At 60.8% G+C, this 20,885-nt stretch overlaps 1 protein-coding gene across 9 annotated transcripts in view; it reads right to left on the reverse strand.

Annotated features, from left to right (window-relative positions):
- Nucleotides 1-68: 68 nt before the first annotated feature.
- Nucleotides 69-20,885, reverse strand: part of STX1A (syntaxin 1A) — a 337,512-nt gene continuing 316,695 nt past the window's right edge. For 6 of the 9 annotated variants that reach the window (XM_084651118.1, XM_084651116.1, XM_084651117.1 and 3 more), the window contains 4 exons: nt 13,246-13,319; nt 9,923-10,060; nt 5,285-5,596; nt 69-3,164 (listed from right to left, as the gene is read on the reverse strand). In XM_084651118.1, coding sequence (XP_084507244.1) covers nt 3,087-3,164; nt 5,285-5,596; nt 9,923-10,060; nt 13,246-13,319 — 602 coding nt within the window. In that variant the 3' untranslated portion in view covers nt 69-3,086. The remainder of the gene's footprint in view (nt 3,165-5,284; nt 5,597-9,922; nt 10,061-13,245; nt 13,320-20,885) is intronic. The other 3 variants (XM_084651120.1, XM_084651122.1, XM_084651123.1) reach the window with 3 other exon arrangements.

A 20,885-nucleotide genomic window follows, 5' to 3' on the forward strand; every position in this document is an offset into this window, starting at 1 on the left:
CGCCCATGGGGGCGCCTTCTCTTCATCCCTCCCCTCTGGCGCAACAGAGTGAGGAGCCCACTGCTGGGTTTAAGGTTACAAATGTTTATTCTACATAAAAATTCCACTAACTGGGAAGCTGTTTTGCACCCAAAGCTGGGGGTGGGACAGGAGCTGGATGTAGACAGGGAGCAACATACAATGTTGTTCTAGCCATTGGAACAAAGCAAGTTGGGTTCAAGATCCACATAGAAAACAAGGACACTTAGCTCACGGTACAGTGACGTTACAATGCCAAGGGGTTGCTCTGAACTCTTTCAAGTACATTAATTAAAAAACAAATCCCCAGTATGAGTGAAAGGTACATGTGCGCCCCCCCCCACCCTTACTCCTGAAATACTGTCAAGCCTCTGGTGCTGGGAGTCCTATGGGCATGTAGGACAGATGCTTCTTGAGAAAAGACGTGTTTCCAAAGGAAATGTAAAACATCTTCCCCATGCACAAACATAGCATGGCTAATCACGTCAACTCGTGCAATGGGTGGGAGAGGGACAGGCCAGGGCTCTTGAAGGTGCAGGGATTGCAGTGTTGCACCAATTCACCTTCCCTCCAGTGTAAGTATAGCCCCTAACCCCTAGAGAATGCCCTTTGCCTTGCCTACTGCAGGCTTCTCAGCCCCACAGGTTAGTTATGTCAGCTCCCCACGGAGCAGCTGCTAGGAGGGGAGCCCTAGCTGGCAGAATCCCACTTGCTGTATTGCTGTCCCCCCAATTTCACCTGCCCCCTTTGTATTGCTGGTTTCTTTCCAATGTGTTGGCAGGTGCCTTATCCCCCATGGTACCTGTCCCCTGCATGCTCAGCTGTTCTGGCAGCAAGGTGGTGTGCTGAGTGCAGTAAGACCCTGCACCTGAGGATGTGGGGCAGGGCTGTCTGGCTCACCCCAGCCGGGGTTCTAGCCCTGCTCCTAAAGGCTGCAAAGGTGCTGTGGAGCCTTCTGCACCCACAAGGAGGGTTTAGGAAGAAATAGCTGATCAGCCTCCCCAGCAGCTGCATTTTGGAAAGGGTGACCACCCGTCCTTGCTCACCAAGAGCTGTCATGGTGGCAGCCTGTTATTGCTTGCTGATCTGCCACACTCAGGGCCCTCCCCACTCGCTGCGGGGATCCAGGCAGAGCAGACAGGGCCTTGGCGCAGACCCACCCCAGGCAGGCGAGCACAGGTGGGCTCTTGCTCCCAGGTGTCTCTGGGCTCGCAGGGCTGGGGGCTGGGAAGGGTCAGGAGGCCAGGCTCTCACTGTGGGCTCCCTCCAGCAGGTGTGCAGGCTGCCACCACACACACGTTCACTGCAGCCCCTGGGGATGTGGTGCCCTGAAGCCAGGGGTGTCTTGGCAAACTGGTCCCTTGAGCGCTCAGTGCTGATGAGCTGGGGGTGAGGTCAGGCACCCCCCACCCCAAGGAAGGCCAGAGGGCTGGTATGGCTCTTGCATTACAGCTGGGGTGCCCCGGATGGGGGAGGGACAGAGCCAGCCCTGCAACACTCTCCCTTTGGGAGCTGGAAGAGATGGAGCTTACAACACTGAACGTCAGCTGCCCATTGGCAGCGCAGGAGCCTGGTACCTGGGCTGCTCTGTGGGGGCCTCAGCCTGGGGAACGGCTGCAGGGCTCCCATGTGCAGCCCAGGCCCATCCCCAACTGGCCAGACACAGCAGGGTTGGGGGAACCAAGCGCAGTTGGGGCACAGAGCCTGGGTCTGTCGCAGGGGAGGGGTGACGGGGGAGCCAGGCCTGGGCCCTGGGTGGCCCAGAGAGAGGGGCTGGGAAATCCAACCTAGGGGCAGGGCTGAGAGCTGCCTGCAGGAGTCCCAGCCCTGGAATGGTTGCCCAGCAACCCACACCCAGGACAACATGAGTCTCTGCTCTGGCCTCATCCCCTTACCTGGGTGAGTGGCACAGGCAATTCAGACACTTCCTGCCCAGCCCTAGAGGTGGTTCCAGGCCCATGCAGTGGCCAGCAAGCTCCTTGCCATCTGCCTGCTTGGCACTGCCCATCTCCCCCAGGCCAAACGGGCGTGGAGCATGCCAGGGAACGCTGATGCTGTGGGGCCTATTCCAAAGGGGTGCAGTTCCCCCCCAGGGAACCTGCACCAGCACTTGGGAAGCATCAGCACAAGAGGGTCGTAGGCTCGCCAGGGGGGCAGTGCAGCAGAGCACATGCCACCCTACCCCAACATTCCCCCACCCCCCATGGAACTGGGCCCAGCCAACCACACGGGACAGCTGCCCCATCAGCCCAGCCTTGCAGAAAACACCCTCGAGCCGTGCAGCGGCAAAGAGAAATGAACCCCGTGCAGCCAGCCAGAGGGGAGGGAAAGGGGCAGCAGCAGGGACTGGGCCTTGCACCAAACAGCCAGCGAGGGGAGGTGGGCACTGTGGTGAGCAGGCGGGGTGGGTGCAGTACCAGGTATGGCTGGTGGAGGGGGCACTTCAGGGAGCAGCAGCTGGGCAGGTGTAGTGCCAGGTGTGCCCTGGGGAGGGAGGCACTGCAGGGAGCAGGCTGAGGGGTGTGGCGTTTTGTCAGCAATGCCCTGGCCGAGCAGAGGGAGAAAGAGCTATGACTGCCAGTGAACCCCCACTGGCAGTGCCAGGCTACAAAGGTGGGTGGGGACTGGCTGGCGAGTGCTCTCTTCTGCTCTGCAGGGGACACAGCACTGCCCCTTGCTCTCCCTCACCCAGTGCCATTGGCACAACTTGCTGTCCTACACCTGGCACCATGCTAGGAGACTCGCTATACGAGGGCAGCCTGGCTCCCTCTGCACCAGTTAGCTGCCTTGCTTTAGGCTCAGTGCCACACGCGTGCTCTGCCCTCCATCAGGTCCAGCTCCCCACCATGTCCCAGCCCCGGATACTGTCCGCCTGCCCCCTCGCCACACAGACGCACCACACCGTACACACAGTGTTACAAAACGATCATGCATTAGAAACTGAAATTCTGCTGGGAGGGCCCCTCCCTGGCGGCTGCAGGGCTTGGCTCCCCTCGGGCGCAGCTGGGCCGTGGCAGCTCGGCAGCTCCATCGCATTGTCTACAGAGAAAGTTTCGCCTTGGCAAGATCTATCCGAAAATCCCGCCCAAGGTGGAGGCAATGACGATGCCCAGGACCACGCAGCAGATAATGATCATGATCTTCTTCTGCTCAGGCCGCCCCACAGCACCGACAGGGGAGAGAGGGGGAGAGGTTACAGTCCAAACCCCAGCACCCAGGCCAACCCCCTTCGCCTCTCAGCGCCCTATGCAGGGCTGTGCCTACCTGGGACCCAGGCTCTGCCAGATACAGTGCCCGCAGAGCAGAGTCCCCCAGCACCTCTGTCTCGCCAGCTGGACAGAGCCTGTTCTGCAGCCTGGGGCCAGTGCTCAGACCCCCTCCGACAACACAGCCGCCGGGGCAGAACTGCTGCAAGTTCTCTCCTGCCTGGAGAGCACGTCAGTGCCAGACCAACCAGGGTCCTTGGGCCCTCCTGACCCAGCGGGGGCTCCCTCAGTGCGAGGCCATGCACAGGGGGGACAGAGACGGGCTCTGTTTGCACATACATTGCCCTGGGCAAATGCCTGCAGGGCAGCGCTGGGCTGGGCCCAGGCTGCAGAGCACCGGGGGTGGGCTCAGCCCATTTGCTTGGTAGCTCTTAGGAGGGCCTTGCTCGCTCCACTGCCTTGAAGGGGAAGGGGAATGCACCCTGTGGCCCTGAGGCTTGGAGAGGCCTAGCCCCAGCCAACCCATTCTGCCCCCCCCAGCGTGGGAGTCGTTCCCTGCTCGTTAGGCTGCTGCAAACCTGGCCCCTGTCTGTGGCTGCTCAGGCATAAGGGCTCGGGGCCAAGCGAGGTCATTGAGGGGCCAGTGCCATGAGGACTGGAGCCAAGCTGCCCCGAGAGGGATGGACACATTGTCCCAGGGGCTAGAAATGCCCTCCAGCACCTCACCAGGGCTTCTCTGGGGTGTTCCTTGTGCTCATGCTTCCGGGTAGATGGGGTCCTTGTGAGTCACCAAAGACCACCCCCCTCATGGCACGGGAGGCTCTGGAGCAGCAGCCTGTGGCCACCACCTGAGCAGGGAGCCTGGACTAGCCACCGGATGCTCTGATGCCGTGACAAATCCCAGCTGGTCTGGGGCAAAGCCCACAGCCCTGGCGGCGGTGGTACCGGAGGGCTGGGGTGTAACTGGACTACTTGTTCTGGCAATTGCAGACAGTGCGGGCCTGCCTGTTTGGGCTGCGAGTCCCAACTCCCACCAGCACAGATGACTCGTGCCTCCCGATCCCGGGGGTGGGGGACACAATCTAAAGGGTGGGGGCACATGACCACCCCACATCTCCTTTGCCCAGTGACCCCTCCCCATCCCATGGTACCTGCATGGAGGAGGGCCTGTCCTTCCCCTGCGCCTCCCCCCATCCCCCACACATTCAGCTGCTCTCCCTGGCAGCCAGGTGGGGAGCGGGACGGAGCTAATTCTGCCTAAGAAAACCTCCCCGCCCAGCTGCCACGTCCACCCCTCCCCGCCCAACTGGCTGCTCCCTGTGAGCTGCCGCATCCCCCCCTCCACCTCCACGCCCAGCCGGCTGTGTCCTGGGAGCTGCCCATCCTCCCCGCCACCACCACCACACCATGCCCAGCCAGCTCGCCCTGGGAACTGCCAGGCACCCCCCCTCCCGCTGCGCGCTCTGGCCAGGCCCCGCATGCGGTTCTCCGCTTTGAGTCCCTCACCTGTCGGACAGGCTGGACCCAGGTCTGCTCCAGCCCATTCTGAAGGAAAGGAAATTGTCCCTACCCAGGAGCTGTCACGGCATGGCCAGGCCTTCTCCAGCGCTGAGCCCTGGAGCCTGGCTCCTTTCCTGGGCCCAGCCTAGTGTGTGGGCATGTCCCTAACGCCTTCTTGCTCTGAGCGATGATGCATGGACTGCCACCAGTTGGAGCCCTTCTCCGCTCTCAGCACCGCCCATGACTTGGGATAACAATAGCTACTGACGAGATGCTCTGCTGGGGTCTGCTCCCCAGCCCACGCCATCTGCCTTCCCGGGGCGCTGCACTCCCCAGCCCACATTCAGGCAGGCCTGGCCACATGGCAGCTGGAGCACCCCGTGCCCGATTATGGGGAGCAGGTCCCTGGGGAGCCCTGGGACAAGGGGCTGATGGGTCGCTCCCCATGGCAGGAGCCCTGGCATGTGCTGTCCCGCAGTGGGCGTCGCATCCCTAGCCCCTGGGGCAGAGCGGAGAGGGGCTGCAGGCCCAGACTGGCCTCCGCCGCACACACGACTCACCCGCCTGGCTTTGCTCTGGTACTTAACAGCCTTTTTGGTGTCAGACACAGCCCGCTCCACGTAGTCCACAGAGTGCTCAACGTTGTACTCAATGCGGTCAATCATCTCGCCCTGCGCAGCACGGAAGACAGCCAGCCAAGCCAGAGACCACGCAGAGACAGACAGACAGCGAGGACACACAGACAGACAGACATGAATTCCAGGCACCCATCCCCCAGCTGCTCCCCTTACCTGCCGGCTCTCATGCTGCACCATCTGCAGTGCCTGCAGGTGAACGCAGGGGCCTCCCGCTCCACCAGGGCCACTGCTCCCCTGCACAGGAGAGAGAGCGCAAGAGTGTGAGAGTCTCTCACCTGCCTCCTGCTGAGCCCTGCCCTTCACTCGGGGGCCTGGCGCTGGGCTGGGGGGAGAAGGACTTCAGTGCCCAAGCCATTTTGGAGTCCCCAGACCCAGCTGCTGCATGGAGATGTCTGCACTGCAGCTGCCGGCTTCCTTGGACTCCCAGCTCCTTGCCCCACTGGACACTCCAGCTCCCCTCAGTGGCCAGGCAGCTGCAGAAACCTACGGTGGCCAGTCCATGGGATGGGATGTCCAGATGGTTTGTTACCCAAGTGATGTGCTCTGAGGCAGTCTCTTGGCAGACAAGTGGCCATGTTGTGCCAAGTGCCAGCACGAGGACTGATCAATTCCTGGCTGTGCGGCTCAGCGGGGTAGGCAGATATACCTGCTTTGGTCTAAGCGACCAGATGGGTGAGCTGGAGGGGTTGCTTTCCCTGTCCGGGACTGGCCCGTTGGTGTAGGGCTTTGGGACGTCAGGGTAAACGACCAGGGAAACTTTTGGCATTTGTCACCAAGGACTCACAACTCTACCAAGAAAGAAGGGCCCAGCAGTCATGGCCACCCACCTGCATAGAGCAGACACCGCACAGAGAGACAGGCACAAAGGCTACAGCCATGCACGGACAACCCCCCCCATGCACACACACCCCACGCACACCCACAAGGAGCCAACCCCCCTGCTGGGGGTGCTCTGCACCATCAGCTGGGACCATGCAAACCCACAGCCCAGTCTCTGGGACTGGAGCTCTGGGCACCCTTTAGCCATGAGGCTGGCAAGGTGCCGAGAGCAGAGTGTGGCCTGCCCTGACGGGGAGAGGTTCTGCTGGCTGCGAAGGCAGGGCCTGCGGGGGGGGGGGGGGTTGTGGGGCAGGGTAGAAGAGAGACATGGCAAAGGTCCATTCCTGTCTGTAACAGGGAACCAGCCTGGGTCAGGCTGATCCCGGCTGGGAATCCTGTGCCCTCCATCAGCAGTTAGAGCAGGAGGTGCAGGATGGGGGACTGCAATGGGGGTGCAATGTGGGTCTGGGGGAAGGACGGGGTGTGTGTAGTGGGGGGTATGGAGTATGGTGTGTGCAGTGGGGCGGTACTACACTGTCCTGTTAGCCCAGCCTGTCTGGTCTCCTGTTCCTTGTCTCTGAACAAGCTGGTCCAGGACTCATTTGGGCCTATGGTGTTTTATATGGGAGAGGGAGCCCCTCCTACATCCTCAGAGCCCCCCCAACATCTGCAGAGCCCCATCACCCTGCCCGCGGGCCTTGGCATATGGTGTGCAGTGCCAACCCCAGAGAATTGGATGGGGAGGATGACTCCTACCCTGCTTTTGGTGCAGGTCCTATTAGAAGTGACCCGTGCATGAGGGAGGAAGGAGCCAGAGACTTGCTCAGGACAGGGCACCTCTGCTGTCCCTGCTGTGCGTGGGGCAGGAGCAGGGCATCCCAGCCAGCAGGCAGCCCCCAGTGCTCCCTGCCCCCACCCCAACCCCATGGAGTCAAGACACCAAGCGCCTGCCCAAGCTTATCCCTCAGGGCACAGAGGGGCCTTGCTATTGCTCAGCCTGCCCTGGAGCCAGGGCCCTGCCCGCGGAAGCAGGGGACGGCCTGGCCCCGACGCAGCCCCAAGTGAGGGCTAGCAGAAAGGTCCCTGCTCCATGCCCACGCGAAGTCTCTCAGAAGCCATTTAACGGCTCAGGCTGAAAGGACCAGGGAGAATGACAGCAACAGGGTCAGCACCTGTCTGCAGGGCGTAGGTTCAATACACTTCTGAGCCACTTCCCCTAAACCTTTCACACTCTGGATACTGCACTCCCTTCCCCTCCCACCATGCCACCCCCATCCCTGCCCCTCAACATCCCCAGCACTAGACACCCCCCACCCCACCCCACCAACCCCTCAGCAATAAATACCCCCTCCTGCCTGCCCACCATGCCAGCCCCTCAGCACTGGATACCACCCTCCCTGCCCCCAACCATGCCAGCCCCATCCCAGCCCCTCAATCCCACACCAGCATTGGACACCCCCCTGCCTGCCACCCCACCACGCCAGCCCCTCAGACCCCCGGCACTGGATAACCCCCTCCCTGCCTTCCCACCACATGAGCCCCATCCCAGCTCCTCAGTCCCGCCCAGCACAGGTTACCCCCCTTACCTGCCCCGCCCACCGTGCCAGTCTAAGCGAGCCCTGCCCCCCCCCAGCACTGGATACCCCCCTCCATTCTACCTCCATGCCCACCCCATCCCCTGCCTTCTCACCTACCAACCTATCAGCCCCCCAGCACTGGATACCCCCTCCCTACCATGCCAACTCCTCTGACCCCCAGCACTAGATACCCCCCAGCCTCCCAACCACACCAGTCCCTCAGCACTGGATACCCCCTTACCCAACCCCCCCCCCCCGATGCCTGCCCCATCCCAGCTCCTCAGCCCCCACCCCACTACTGGATACCCCCTCTCTTCCTTCCCAACTACCAACCTGTCAGCCCCCCAGCACTGAATACCCCCCCTGCCTCCCCACCAAGCCATCCCCTCTGCCCCCCAGCACTGGATACCCTCCTCCCTGCCTTCTCACCATACCAGCCCCGTCCCAGCCATCCAGCCCCCCCCATCACACACTGGAACACCCCATCCCAATGGGCTAACAGCTACTCCTCTACCTGAGGTCAGGTACCGAGGGGGCAAGGGCATCCCACAATGGGATGTGGGGCAGGACCGGTCCCATTCAAGAGCCAGACGTGTCCCGTATCCCAAGAGCTGGGAATGCTCCCTGCTCACCATCCCAGCATGGCCCCGCGCCCCAACTGCCCTCAGGGTGACCTGCGGGGCAATCAGAGAGCGAAGGGGGGCAGCATGACTAGTGGTCCAGCAAGACCAGGGAGCCAAAAGCCCTGCATTCCACTTGGGCGAGCCACTCAGCTCCTCCTTGCCTTGGTTTCCCCAGCTGGGGACAGGGGTAGTAACTGAGAAGGCATTACCCCAGGCAGTGACAGTGTATGGAGCGTGCTGCAGGCAGCCTCGGCAATGGGGGTGTGTGCCAGGCCTCGTGTGGCGATACAGCGCCCTCCATGCTGTGCCACCAAGCGGTGTCATGAGGCCAGCGGGCCAGACCCCCAGTACGTAGGAGATCCAGGAGAGTCCTGCAACTGGGGTGGTGGGGGGCTGCAATCCCAGAGGAGCTGGAGCGACTGGTGCCCAGCGTTCCCGGGACCCTGCCCCTCCTCACTGCTGATCCCTGGGCTGGGGAGCATCACACGCACATGCGGGAAGCACAGGCCATGCAGACGAGAGCATGCAGATGTGTGGCCCACACCAGGGCATGCACTTTACCTGCTGGCTGAGACACGCTCATCCAAGGGATGGTGGCAGCATGTCAGGCAAAAAGAGGGGTCAGGAAGGGGCCCACGAGTGCAGGCCGGGTTCACAGGGCTCTGCCAGGAAGCCCAGGCCTAGCGCTACATGCTCACTGCCCAAGGAAGCTGGCTGGGCTTGTTTGCCTGCCGCCCCAGAGAGCACAGTGTGAGCCCCTGTAGGAGGGCATGCTCTGGGGCCTATCCCCGTGGTCACCTCCCTCTGGGTTCCCAGGGCCCAGCCTGGGGCCCAGAGCCATGGGGTCAGACACCCATTTACAGAAGGTTCCTGGACCCTTCTGTGAGGTCACCACCTCCCTACCCACATACAGCATCTGGTGCCCCAAGGAGGGACAGATAGCTCAGTGGTTTGAGCATCGGCCTGCTAAACCAAGGGTTGTGAGTTCAATCCTTGAGGAACCCATTTAGGGATCTGAGGCAAAAATTGGGGATCGGTCCTGCTTCGAGCAGGGGGTTGGACTAGATGACCTCCTGAGGTCCCTTCCAACCCTGGTATTCTATGATTCTAAGGTCCTCCCATTCCCCTCTTCTACATCCCCTCCCCTGCCTCACAGCCCCCAGGGCCCTGCTAGCACAGGGATCATTCGGACAGTGGTGGAGGGGGTGCCAGCATCAACTCTCCTGTGCCCCCAGAAAATGACCACATGGCCACCTGGAAGAGAAGGGACCAATTCCAGCCCTGGGGCAGAAGCTGAGCCTCTGTAGAAGTCAGTGGCAGGTGCCTGATTGCAGCAGGGCTGGACGTGGGTCATGTACTCCCTGCCAGGGTGCATGGGTCCAGATCAAAGCAGGGAGGAAAGTTGTGCACATGGCCCCACTGGCCTCCCTTGGAACAGACAGGATCTGTCTCTGCTGCTGCACCTGGCAGGGGTCCTAGGGCCCAGCAGAAGCTGCAGCATCAAGCAGCATGGAGCGGGCATGTCCCTTGCCCCCACCGACCTGGCTCTCCACCAGCATGGCCATGTCCATGAACATGTCATGCAGCTCTCGGATGCTGTTCTCCAGCTTGATGATCTCGCTGTGGCGCGTCTCGATCTCATTCAGTGCCTGCTTGGTGATGTTGGAATCCATGATGATCTGCCAGGAGAACGAGAGACGGGGACCATTCCTGGTGGGTAGCTCAGCCAGCAGGGAGTGCCCTCCTGGGTGCAGGCACCATGCACCATTCCCAGGGCACTAGCCTAGGGAGGTTCCTTAGCCATGTTTTCTAAAGGCCTGTCAAGGTGCAAAGACAGGTGCAGAGACACTAGGGTTGGGTAGTAGGGCCAAGACTCCCCCTATCCCCAAGGGTCAGGTTTTTTTTGGGGGGGGGGGTGTAGCAGGGTGGTCACCCACTCCTGCCCAGAGGGACTTAAAACAGCCTAGGAGAGGGCTGTGGCTGGGGAGCAAGTAGCTTCCAGGCTGACTGGGGAAGTAGGCACAGCTGGGGCCATGCCCCAAACAGACCACAGCTGGCCCTTATAAAAGGGCTGGGAGCCAGACACTCAGCCAGAGTCTCCTCTAGCTGCGGAGAGAGATGGTCCTGGCTGCTGGGGAGTGTACCAGGGCACATGTGGTGAAGCTGGGCTAGGGAAGGCCAGAGGAGCTGGGAGGCTGCAGGCTCGAAAAGCCCCAGGCTGCAGGCCTCGCAGATGACTTAAGACAGGGGACTGGGGTTGCAACAGGGCAGACCAAGGGTAGGCGGAGGCAGCAGGGCCAAACCCCCCTTGCCTGTGATGAGCGGCTTGTACACTGCTTCCTGCCCCAGTTAACACGGGCTAGGTGGTGACTGGCAGTAGCCATATACTGAAGTGAGGTGGGGATAGGGGGTTGGGGTTCCCTGGGGAGGGTAGACCCAGATATGTGGGGGTATTGCCAGAGGGCAGGACCCTGGTGTAAAAGGGGCATTGGGGTCTGGGAGGGACTTGGGGGGCCCAGCAGCAAGTGGGACACCAGTCTGCAGAGGGTGCTCCAGAGGCTGAAAATGCTAATTCCCTGGACGACCAGCAGGAGGCACCGTAGGGTGAGTCTCACGCTGCCACAGGTACTATCTGCATTCAGGTGTTATGGCAGTGACTGTGCCCAGAGATCACACGTAGCCTAGGGCACGTGGACGGTCAGGGCTAGAGTTGGCTCCCATAACCAGACACAAGTAGGTGTCATTGTGGGGCTGGGGCCGTGCGCGATGCTGGGACTTTGTGACGCTGTCCTGCAGCATGCAGCTGGATGCACTTGCCCCTGAGGCTCTCAAACTGCTCCCATGACAGAGACTGACCCCCTCTGCCCCTGCTCAGAGTGCAGCTCCCAATCCTTTCCCTGCGGGGAGCTGAAGACTGGGGGCTTCCTCCCAGTGGCTGCTAGTGGATGGTATGTGGGGTGTAGAACCATGCCAGCCTGTCTGTATGATTGCACCTGTCTGAGAATAGCTAGGAGAGCGTTGGGGCCAGCAGGTCTCCTCCAGGCTGGGCACATCCCCTTGTATCCCTGCCTGCCTCACGGGCTGGGTGAGAGGTCTGGGAGTTTCTGTTGACACGGCATCCCATGCCACACAGAGCAGGGAGCACCCAGGGAAGTGCCCTGCTGAAGTGCATGGACCTGCCCACTCTTGGGGTGCAGCTCAGCTGGGAAATGGGGTATTCTGCCATGCAGCCGCCCTGGCTCTGGTTAGCCAGGGGTCTGCTTGGCTCTGGGATCCAGCGCTGGAGCCTCTCCCCTCCAGGCCAAGGACAGCCCAGACTAGCAGTGGCTGGAAGCTGTCCTCTTCTAATGCTGCTCAGTGCCTGTGTGAAACGATGGGGGTCTCAGGGCAATAGCCTGTGCCCCTCTACAGCCCTGGCTCCAGTCTGGCTTGGCAAGGAGGCCCAGGAGTGTGCTGGTCTCTGCCCTCCCTCAGTCCTGCACCAGACCATTGCCAGTGCTGGTGCTTCAATCCTGCCTCGGGCTAACGCAGGCCCCAGGGCACTGCCAATCCCGTCCCTTTACCGCGCAGACACTCAGCGCAGCCCCATGGTCCATGCCTGCGCCAGGGCAGGGTGTTGCCCCTGACCGCTGCTGGCTGGAGCAGGGCGAACCCAACCTTGGGGGGCAATGCATGTGCAAGAGGCTCTGCTCCCCAGGGTGCTTTTCCTGCCTCTCTTCACGGCCATCGCTTTGCTGGACGAGGTCTGGGCGGCTGCTGCATTTTCTCACCCTGTGCAGCACGGGCAGTGAAGAGGGATTTTGCAGGCTCAGCCTGGGATTAGCCTTTGAAAGCACAGCTGGACCATAGAAACAGAGAGAGTTTAAGGTCTCTAGCAAGGGTGGGCAAACTTTTTGGCCTGAGGGCTAAACTGGGTTTTGGAAATTGTATGGAGGGCCAGTTAGGGGAGGCTGTGCCTCCCCAAACAGCCAGGCGTGGGGGGGATGAGCAGGAGGGTAGGCTTTGCTAGCTGCCTCTGCCCAGGTGCCAGAGAAATACCCCAGCAGCAGGGAGGGACAAAGGGGGAAAAAAAAAAATCAGACTTCCTCCACTGCGCCTGGAGGGCTGGTTTGTGGTGGGCGCACAAGGAAGGCAGTGCTGGAGTGTATTATTAAGGAAAGCATGGCCAGCTGGGGCAACACTGGCCTGCCGTAACAAGCAGAGCAGCACGTAGTGCCTGCATAGACATGGCCATGAGTTCAAGGCTGGGAAGAGGCTGCTGCAATGAGGCTTGGAGTGGTGCGTGGGCATGGAGGGGCAGATGGGAGGCAGGATGTGCTCTGCACACCTGCTGCAGGCAGGTTAATACTTGGCGGCCATTTCATCACTGCTAGAAGCCTGGGCTAACACAGGGCTGTCTCCCTGGTCGTAACGCTGGTGCTACAGGGCAGACAGGACCTGCCAACCATGCCTTAGCTAGCCAGTGCCCCTTCCTCCCAGTCTGGGTGCCGTAGGTCACCCTGGTGTGCATTGTCCCACGTTCCCTGGCACCTTGTCCCTGCTGCAGTACTATGGCAGAGGTGCCCAGATTTTCCCTGCATGCTCTGATAACACGCGGAGTTAGGCAGTGCGGTGGGTGCAGACTCAGCAGCTCCCTTGCAACGTGCTCATGCTGTGAAGAAAGCTGCTGCAGACACAATCCAACCACGCTGACAGCAACCCTGGCCAGTGAATGGGGTCCAGCCGGCTGCACAGGGTGGGCAGGGCCTGGTGCACACACTCAGCAGGCTGGGGCTGGGTGCTGTTGTCAGAACCATCCTCCTAGCTAAACTGAGGGCTGAGGTTTAAGCTTGGGTTTGAGAGGGAGAAGTCACCGAGCACTTACCCCAGAGGAGAAGATGGCTGGATTCCCGCTCTCCAGCATGTCTTCCAGCTCCTCGCTGGTTGTGGTCCTGCCAGCTGCAATGAACACAGAATGGCAATAATCAGGTGGAGGATAGCTTGGGCTCTCCCAGAAGCCCCTGCCCAGCTCCACACAGCTGTGGAGCATACATACAAACACTACAGGCCAGATCTGTTTTGCGTCGGTGGAGCAGACAGGACGCACTCCAGCCCGTGAAGCACAGGGTCTGCTGGAAGGCAAAGCAAGCCAAGGTCTCCAAGGAGCTCTTGTGAACAGTTTCCCGATCACTGGCTGGCCTGGTGGCCAAGACCCCTTATGTATAATGGTGCAGGGAGCTCCGCCCATTGCATGTGAGTCATCCTCTTGGCCAGTGGACAACGCTCTCCCAGTTGCTGTGGGAGCTGGGATCTGCCACACCCTGCTAGCCCACTGGTGTTAACACTGGTGTGGATCGGTCAGAGCACAGCAGCACCCACTCCTCCTGTGGAGCATCAGCCAGAGGAAGGGGAAGTCCTGACGCAGCCAAGCTCACTGGCAGTGTCCATAAACTGGGCCTAGCCAGGGTTTGCTGGATGCTGTGTGTATCTGCGGTGCCCCATCACCATGATATCATGGCACAGACTGGGCCCAGTCACACGTCCCGATAAAAGGAGCAAATTCACCACATCCCCTCAACGTCACTGTCATCTCTGAGGTGGAGTAACACCAAGCTTCTGGTCCTCACTGAGCTCTCCTGCCCCCATGGTCACCCCACTGTAACTGCCCCCTCCTCTGGCTCCTAGGAGGGCTCTGGTGACACTGTACAAAGGGGAATTACGCTCATGGACTGCCAGGACACTTGCCGTGCCAAGGAGCTGGCCCTGAGCAGTGGGTTCATAAGCCCAGGGCAGCTCCTTTGAGCTACATCATGGGGGAACCATCCCAGTGTCAGAGGAAAGCAGGATCCTCCTGTAGCTACAATGTCAGCCCCCATCCTGGCTGCTGTGGGGAGCTCAGGGTGGGGCTGTCACTGTCCTCTGCCCTGGCAATCCACTGGGGCTGCTGGCAGCTGACACAGGCTTCTCTGGTTTACAGAGTGCTGGGGGCCAGGACACAGGGCAAGTAGCACCCTTTCCCTCCAGCTTGCTCAATGCACCCCACACCTAGGGGGAAATACCTGCATGGCCCCCACCTTTTCAAGGAATACAAGGGCCAGGCACACACGCTCAGTACCTTTCTGCCCAACACATTGGACCACGCATGGTGTGGTTTCCCTGCATTGCCTTCATCCCTTTTCCACCTCCCCTCTCCCCACCCTTCTTTCTCACCCTGTGCCTCCTCCCTCCCTCACTGACTTTCCTTTTCCAACATCTCCTATCTCTCCTCCTTGTGCCCCCCACTGTGTTCCCCTGCTCATTCCCACCTTGCACAAGACACACACAGACCTAGCAGCTAGAGCGCTCACCTTGCTAGCCAAAGCCCGGTAGCAAAGGCTGGGATGGGGCATCCAAATGGGCAGGGGTAGGGCAGTGCTGGGATGTCACAGCCCCTCACCCTGCTCAGGTGTCTGATACACATGGATCCCCCTGACAGTCTCTGGCTGCCAGAAGGGAGTTGGAGTAGACTCTCCCTCCCTCCCAAACCCTGGCACCCATCCTTGTCTGGCCAGACTGGGACCTTCCGACACCTAGGGCTGCTAGCTGCAGTTACAGGTCTTTCTATCAGCCTCCAGGCCAGACCACTGTACCTTGCTACACAAAGCCTGCCACTGGGACCCAGCTCATATGCAGCGTGGGCACATCAGACCGAGGGTACCACAAACTCCACGGGCTTCTGTGGCAGATTGCCAGCACTGCCATGATGGGTCCCACACTTTCTCTTCTGGGGGGGCAGGGTTCAGGGCACTGTTTCTCACCCCTGATCTAGGGTATTAACTGTCCCACTGGTATCCAAGAGAAGGGGAGTGGAGAGGGAGGGACCTGGGCTTGCCCTCTACTCTAGGTCCAGGTCCAGGTCCAGGTCCAAGCCCAGGGGCCCTAGAGAGAACGGCAAATCACTTGAACTAATAATGCCTTCCCCTGGGCTACTTCCCTCTCCGGCCTTTTAGCTTACAGGGCTTCCTGCCCTCCCTTTGCTTGGGCCAGGCTTCTCCCAACCCCTTGTGTCTATGGAGTCCCTCCACTCTGCACAAGCCGGGTTTCCCTTTACCTAGGGTCTTGGTCTTCTGGCCCACCACAGCACTTCTCCAAACTACTCTTTGCTCCAACCCCAAACCCTTCTGCTTCAACTCCTCCAGCTGTCTGATTGAAGCAGAGGGTTTTTATCAGGTGACTGGCTTCAGGTGCTCTAATTAATCTATAGCAACCTCTCTTCCCTCTACAGGGAATAAGGCTCTCATCATCCTGGGGCTTACATATCTCCCCTTGATCACCCTCCTGCTGCCCTCTGGCCGTGCTGTATCACACTTCCCATTCATGTCATGAATGAATCTGAAATCCTGGCCCCCATCCCCTGACTTTTAGCTCACCACACGGCTCAGGCAGGTGCGGGAGGAGCAGGCTTTCCACGCTGTGCAATAACCCTCCGTTACACACATCACCCCACAACAAACTGCTCCGTTAGCATTTTATCAGCATCCTGGGCTTAGTTTCCCTAGTACTAGTTCCCGCCGCCCCACCAGCCATTCCTTCCTTCCTGGGCTGTGGGAGGGGGCTCAGGGCTAGGGCAGAGGATTAGGGTGTGGGGGATGAGGGCTCTGGGGTGGGGGGTTTGGGGTGAAGGAGGGGTCTCTGGGCTGGGGCAGTGGGGTGAGGGCTGGGGCAGGGGTTTGGGTTGTAGGCTCCAGGAGGGAGTTTGGGTATGGGAGGGGACTCTGGGGTCAGGTAGGGGGTTGGAGTGTGAGGGCTCTGGGGTGGGGCCAGAGCCAGGGGGTTTGGGGTGTGGGAGAGGGCTCTGGGCTGGGGCGGGTTCAGGGCGTGGGGTCCCAGCAGTGCTTACTGTGGCTCCCAGGGTTTTTCACCTTCCCCTCAGCATGGGGCATGAGTCACTTGCTGGAGGAGTCTCTGCACCTTGAAGTCTTTAAACAATATATCAGGGTTGGAAGGGACCTCAGGAGGTCATCTAGTCCACCCCCCTGCTCAAACCCCAATTTTTGCCCCAGATCCCTAAATGGCCCCCTCAAGGATTGAACTCAGAACCCTGGGTTTAGCAGCCCAATGCTCAAACCACTGAGCTATCCCTCCCCCATGATTTGAGGACTTCAATAGCTCAGACATAGGAGAGAGGTTCATCGCAGGAGTGGGTGGGTGAGATTCTGTGGCCTGCGTTGTGCAGCAGGTCGGACTAGCCCAGGGGTCGGCAACCTATGGCACACGTGCCAAAGACGGCACGCGAGCCGATGTTTAATGGCACGCTGCTGCCTGCCGGGTCCCAGCCACCAGCCCTGCTCAGCCCGCTGCCGAACCCAGGCCGGGCCCCCGGCAGGCAGCAGCGTGCCATTGAAAATCCTGCCCGCCCCGGCCCGCTCTTCTCCGTCCCCCCCCACGGGGGCAGGGTGAAGAAGCTTGGTCCTGCCGGCTGCTGCTGCTGCAGGGCAGGCAAGCTCCCCCCTCCCCCGCCCTGCTGGGTGCCTGCCCCTCCCCCACCCCTTCCCCCGCCCTGCTGGGTGCCTGCCCCTCCCCCGCCCCTTCCCCTGCCCTGCTGGGTGCCTGCCCCTCCCCCGCCCCTTCCCCCGCCCTGCTGGGTGCCTGCCCCTCCCCCTCTCCCCCTTCCCCCGCCCTGCTGGGTGCCTGCCCCTCCCCCTCTCCCTCCCTGCCCCCGATCAGCTGATGGCCCTTGTGCGGGAGAGGGAGAAGGGGAGCACCGGGCACTGGCTGCTCCTCCGGGGAGGAGGCGGAGACGAGGTGGGGACGGGGCCTTGGGGAAGGGGGGTGGAATCAGGGCATATCCCCTCCAGCCCCCTGCCGTGAGCCGCTCTGGGCAGGGGGCTGGGAGCACCCCCACACCCCCAGCCCTCTGCCCTGACCCCTGCACCCCCCACACACACCCAGCCCTCTGCCCTGACCCCTGCACCCCCCCACACTCCCGCCCTCTGCCCTGATCCCTGCACCTTATATCCCCCCGCACATCCCAGCCCTCTGCCCTGACCCCTGCACCCCCCACACACACCCAGCCCTCTGCCCTGACCCCTGCACCCCCCCCACACACCCAGCCCTCTGCCCTGATCCCTGCACCTTATATCCCCCCGCACATCCCAGCCCTCTGCCCTGACCCCTGCACCCCCCCACACACTCCCGCCCTCTGCCCTGATCCCTGCACCTTACATCCCCCCGCACATCCCAGCCCTCTGCCCCGACCCCTGCTCCCCCCACACACATCCAGCCCTCTGCCCTGACCCCTGCACCCCCCCCACACCCCAGCCCTCTGCCCTGATCTCTGCACCTTACATCCCCCTGCACACCCCAGCCCCTTGCCCTGAGCCCTGCACCCCCCACACACACCCAGCCCTCTGCCCTGATCCCTGCACCTTATATCCCCCCGCACATCCCAGCCCTCTGCCCCGACCCCTGCTCCCCCCACACACACCCAGCCCTCTGCCCTGATCTCTGCACCTTACATCCCCCTGCACACCCCAGCCCCTTGCCCTGAGCCCTGCACCCCCCCACACACACCCAGCCCTCTGCCCTGACCCCTGCAACCCCCCACACAGCCAGCCCTCTGCCCTGATACTTGCACCCCCCCAGACACCCCAGCCTCCTGCCCTGAGCCCTGCACCCCCCCACGTCCTGACACTTGCACCCCCCACATTCCCACCCCTACCCTGAGCACCAAACAGGAGCTCCTGCACCCTCCAACATTCCCACCTGCACCCCTCGCATGAAATGGGAGCTGCCCAGGTAAGCACTCCACACCCAAACCTCTTGCCCCAACCCCGAGCCCCCTCCCTCATAATAGCTCCTGGCCAGACCCTGCACCCCAACCTCCAGCCTGCTCCTTCACGCCCAGCCCTGTGCTCAGTGCAGAGAGAGAGGCAGAGAATGGGCTAGAACCAGGGAGAAGGTAGGTACCCACTCTGTGTGGGCAGGGCCGGGATCCCAGACTGGCAGCGGGCTGAGCGGGGCCAGCAGCCGGGACCCTGGCTGGCAGGAGCCGACGGACTGAACCCCAGACCCGCAGCGGGCTGAGTGGCAGCGGGCTGAGCCGCTTAGCCCACTGCCGGTCTGGGGTCCCGGCCGCCAGCCCCTTGCCAGCCGGGGTCCCAGCTGCAGGCCCCGCTCAGCCCTCTGCCGGCCTAGGGGAACGGAAGGCCAGGCTGGCAGCGGGCTGAGTGGGCCGGCGGCGTAAGATCAGCATTTTAATGAGTCTATGAGATGTCGTTTCAGCAGGATGGTCTCCCAGAGCCCCAGGAGACAGAGATGCTGCCGGAAAAGGGCCTAGCACATGCTGGAAAGGTAACATTTATAGCTACCTGGGTATTTAGCTCACAGCCACACCTTGGTATCCAAGTGCCTATGCCGGCTGGTGTCAGACAGACCCAATCCACACCCTGCCCTAGGGGGCTGGGCCTCCACACCTCTGCACCATCCGCAGTTCAGAGGCCCACCCTTGGTTACTCAGTTTCCTTCTGCCCTTTCCGAGGACTCTCCCGGGTTCTGAGGAAGGAGGGAGGCAGCAGCTTGGCAGGTAACCTGGGAGAGAAGCCAAGGGAGTGCTGCAGTTTCCTGCTGCCATTGTCTTCCCTTCTGAGCCAAGTGTTTGCAGTGCTGATGTCCCTGTTTGGCCGGGCGCTGGGGAAGGGCTAACACACTGAGTCCCTCTGTAGTCCCAATGGAGATAGCCGTCCAGCATGGCTCCGTAGCGAGTGAGCTTTAACCCTGGAAGCGGCAGGAGGATGGGCCTGCAGTTAGCTCTGCTCTGCTCTACCCAGCTACTCCGCCCCACCCTGTGAAGGAGCCGGGCTGGACATTGCTGAATCTCCTCAGCGACTGCCCTTGCTATCGGGAGGCCCTGTGCTGAGCATGTCTAGGCCAAAGTATTCTGCCCGCTCAGCTGCACATTGCTGTGAAATTAACAGATACACTCCTGTGCCCCAGCACACATCCCTCTGGCTCACTGTGTACCCCGGCCCCAGGGTTTCTTTCGGGGTAAGTGGTTTGTCTCACTGTCTCCTCCCTGTCCTGCAGGGCAGCCGCCATCAGATCCCTTTCATGCAGCTACATGAGGGAGATGCAGTAATGGCTCTGCAGGTTACTCATAGACACGCCATGTCTAATTACACGTCCAGTACACTGGATTCTTCCAGTCCAATGGCCATGAAAAGGCTCCTGTACAGGCCAGGGTTGCTAGGGCTGGTTAGTGACTCCTGGGAGTCTCCTGATTAACGGACAGGTTCAGGGAAGGTCAGCAGAGAGGGTGCCAGGTACTGGGGCATGTTAACAATGGGGAAAAGAGCACCCAGAGGAGACTCAAGAAGTCACAGCTAAGGAAGTGAGAAAATTGAACTGAACTAATATAGAGCACTCGAATGAGGTTTGTTTCATGAATGAGAAGTGACAGCAAAGGCCAGTGGCTGCCTATGGTCATGTCTACCCTACAGGGACTGTAGCCATAGCTGTGCCAGTGTAACGGCATAGCGTAGACGCAGCCTACAGTGACCAGGGGGTTTCTGTCCCATAGGAACGCCACCTCCCTGAGCGAGGGTAGCTAGGCTGACAGCAGCATTCTGCTGTTGACTTGGCTGTGTCTAGACGGGGGCCCTCTGCGAGTGACTGTAGTATCATCCTAATTTTCCTGATGGGTAAACTGAGGCACAGGGGGGTTCAACAACTTTCCCCAGCCTGTCAGTGCCAGACCTCAGGACTGATTCACAGTGCTGATCCCCAGGGCCCTGTTCTAACACCACAGCAGCTTTCACACCGCACTGCTGAGAGTCGAGGTGTGTTGTACCGTACACAGTGCTCTTACAGCCCATACCTCTGTTTCCCGCTTCTAAACTAGACATGAGGCTTTGCTCCCAGGCGGGACCCTGCAGAGATTCCTACCATGGATCTGCTCCACTTTCGTGCGCTGGCGCTGGAGATGGGGAGGAGCTTTCCTTGCTGGGCAGGCCACACCAGGCCATTGACAATGTAACGGTTGCTCACACACAAGGCAAAGCCCATGTTCCGTTGGGTTTCTTTCACTGGTAATTTGAACCGGAACAATGGGGTTGCATAGCAGGCCAGAGCAATGATCCATGCAGAGAAGTATCCTGAGTCCAGCACTGGCCTGCACGTCATGCTTAGGTAGGCATCTACCCCCATCTGCTAGCAACTATGAAGAAACCGACAAATCCAAATTGTTCCTGAAACGGCTTTTGTGAAATGGGGCCAGGAATCAACAAACTGAACCTGCAGCTGAGAAGTAACAGGGTCTAAAAATGGACTGAAAGGGAGCGACACTGCATTACCCTTTGGGAGGGTGGCACTGAGCTTCCTGGCCTGTCCATGCACAATACCAGCTCTGCTGAGCACAGTGCAACAGTGGCATGCAGGGCTCAACAGACACTCCTGCAGTGCAACAGGCTGCTCAGGCGTGGAGCTGGGATCGCAAGCCTGTACGAGGATGGATGAGGCGGGGAGGGCTAAGGGCAGAATGCCTTTTGT

The sequence above is a fragment of the Lepidochelys olivacea genome, assembly GCF_965140295.1.
Source record: "Lepidochelys olivacea isolate rLepOli2 genome assembly, chromosome: 17".
NCBI classification, from domain to species: Eukaryota; Metazoa; Chordata; order Testudines; family Cheloniidae; genus Lepidochelys; species Lepidochelys olivacea.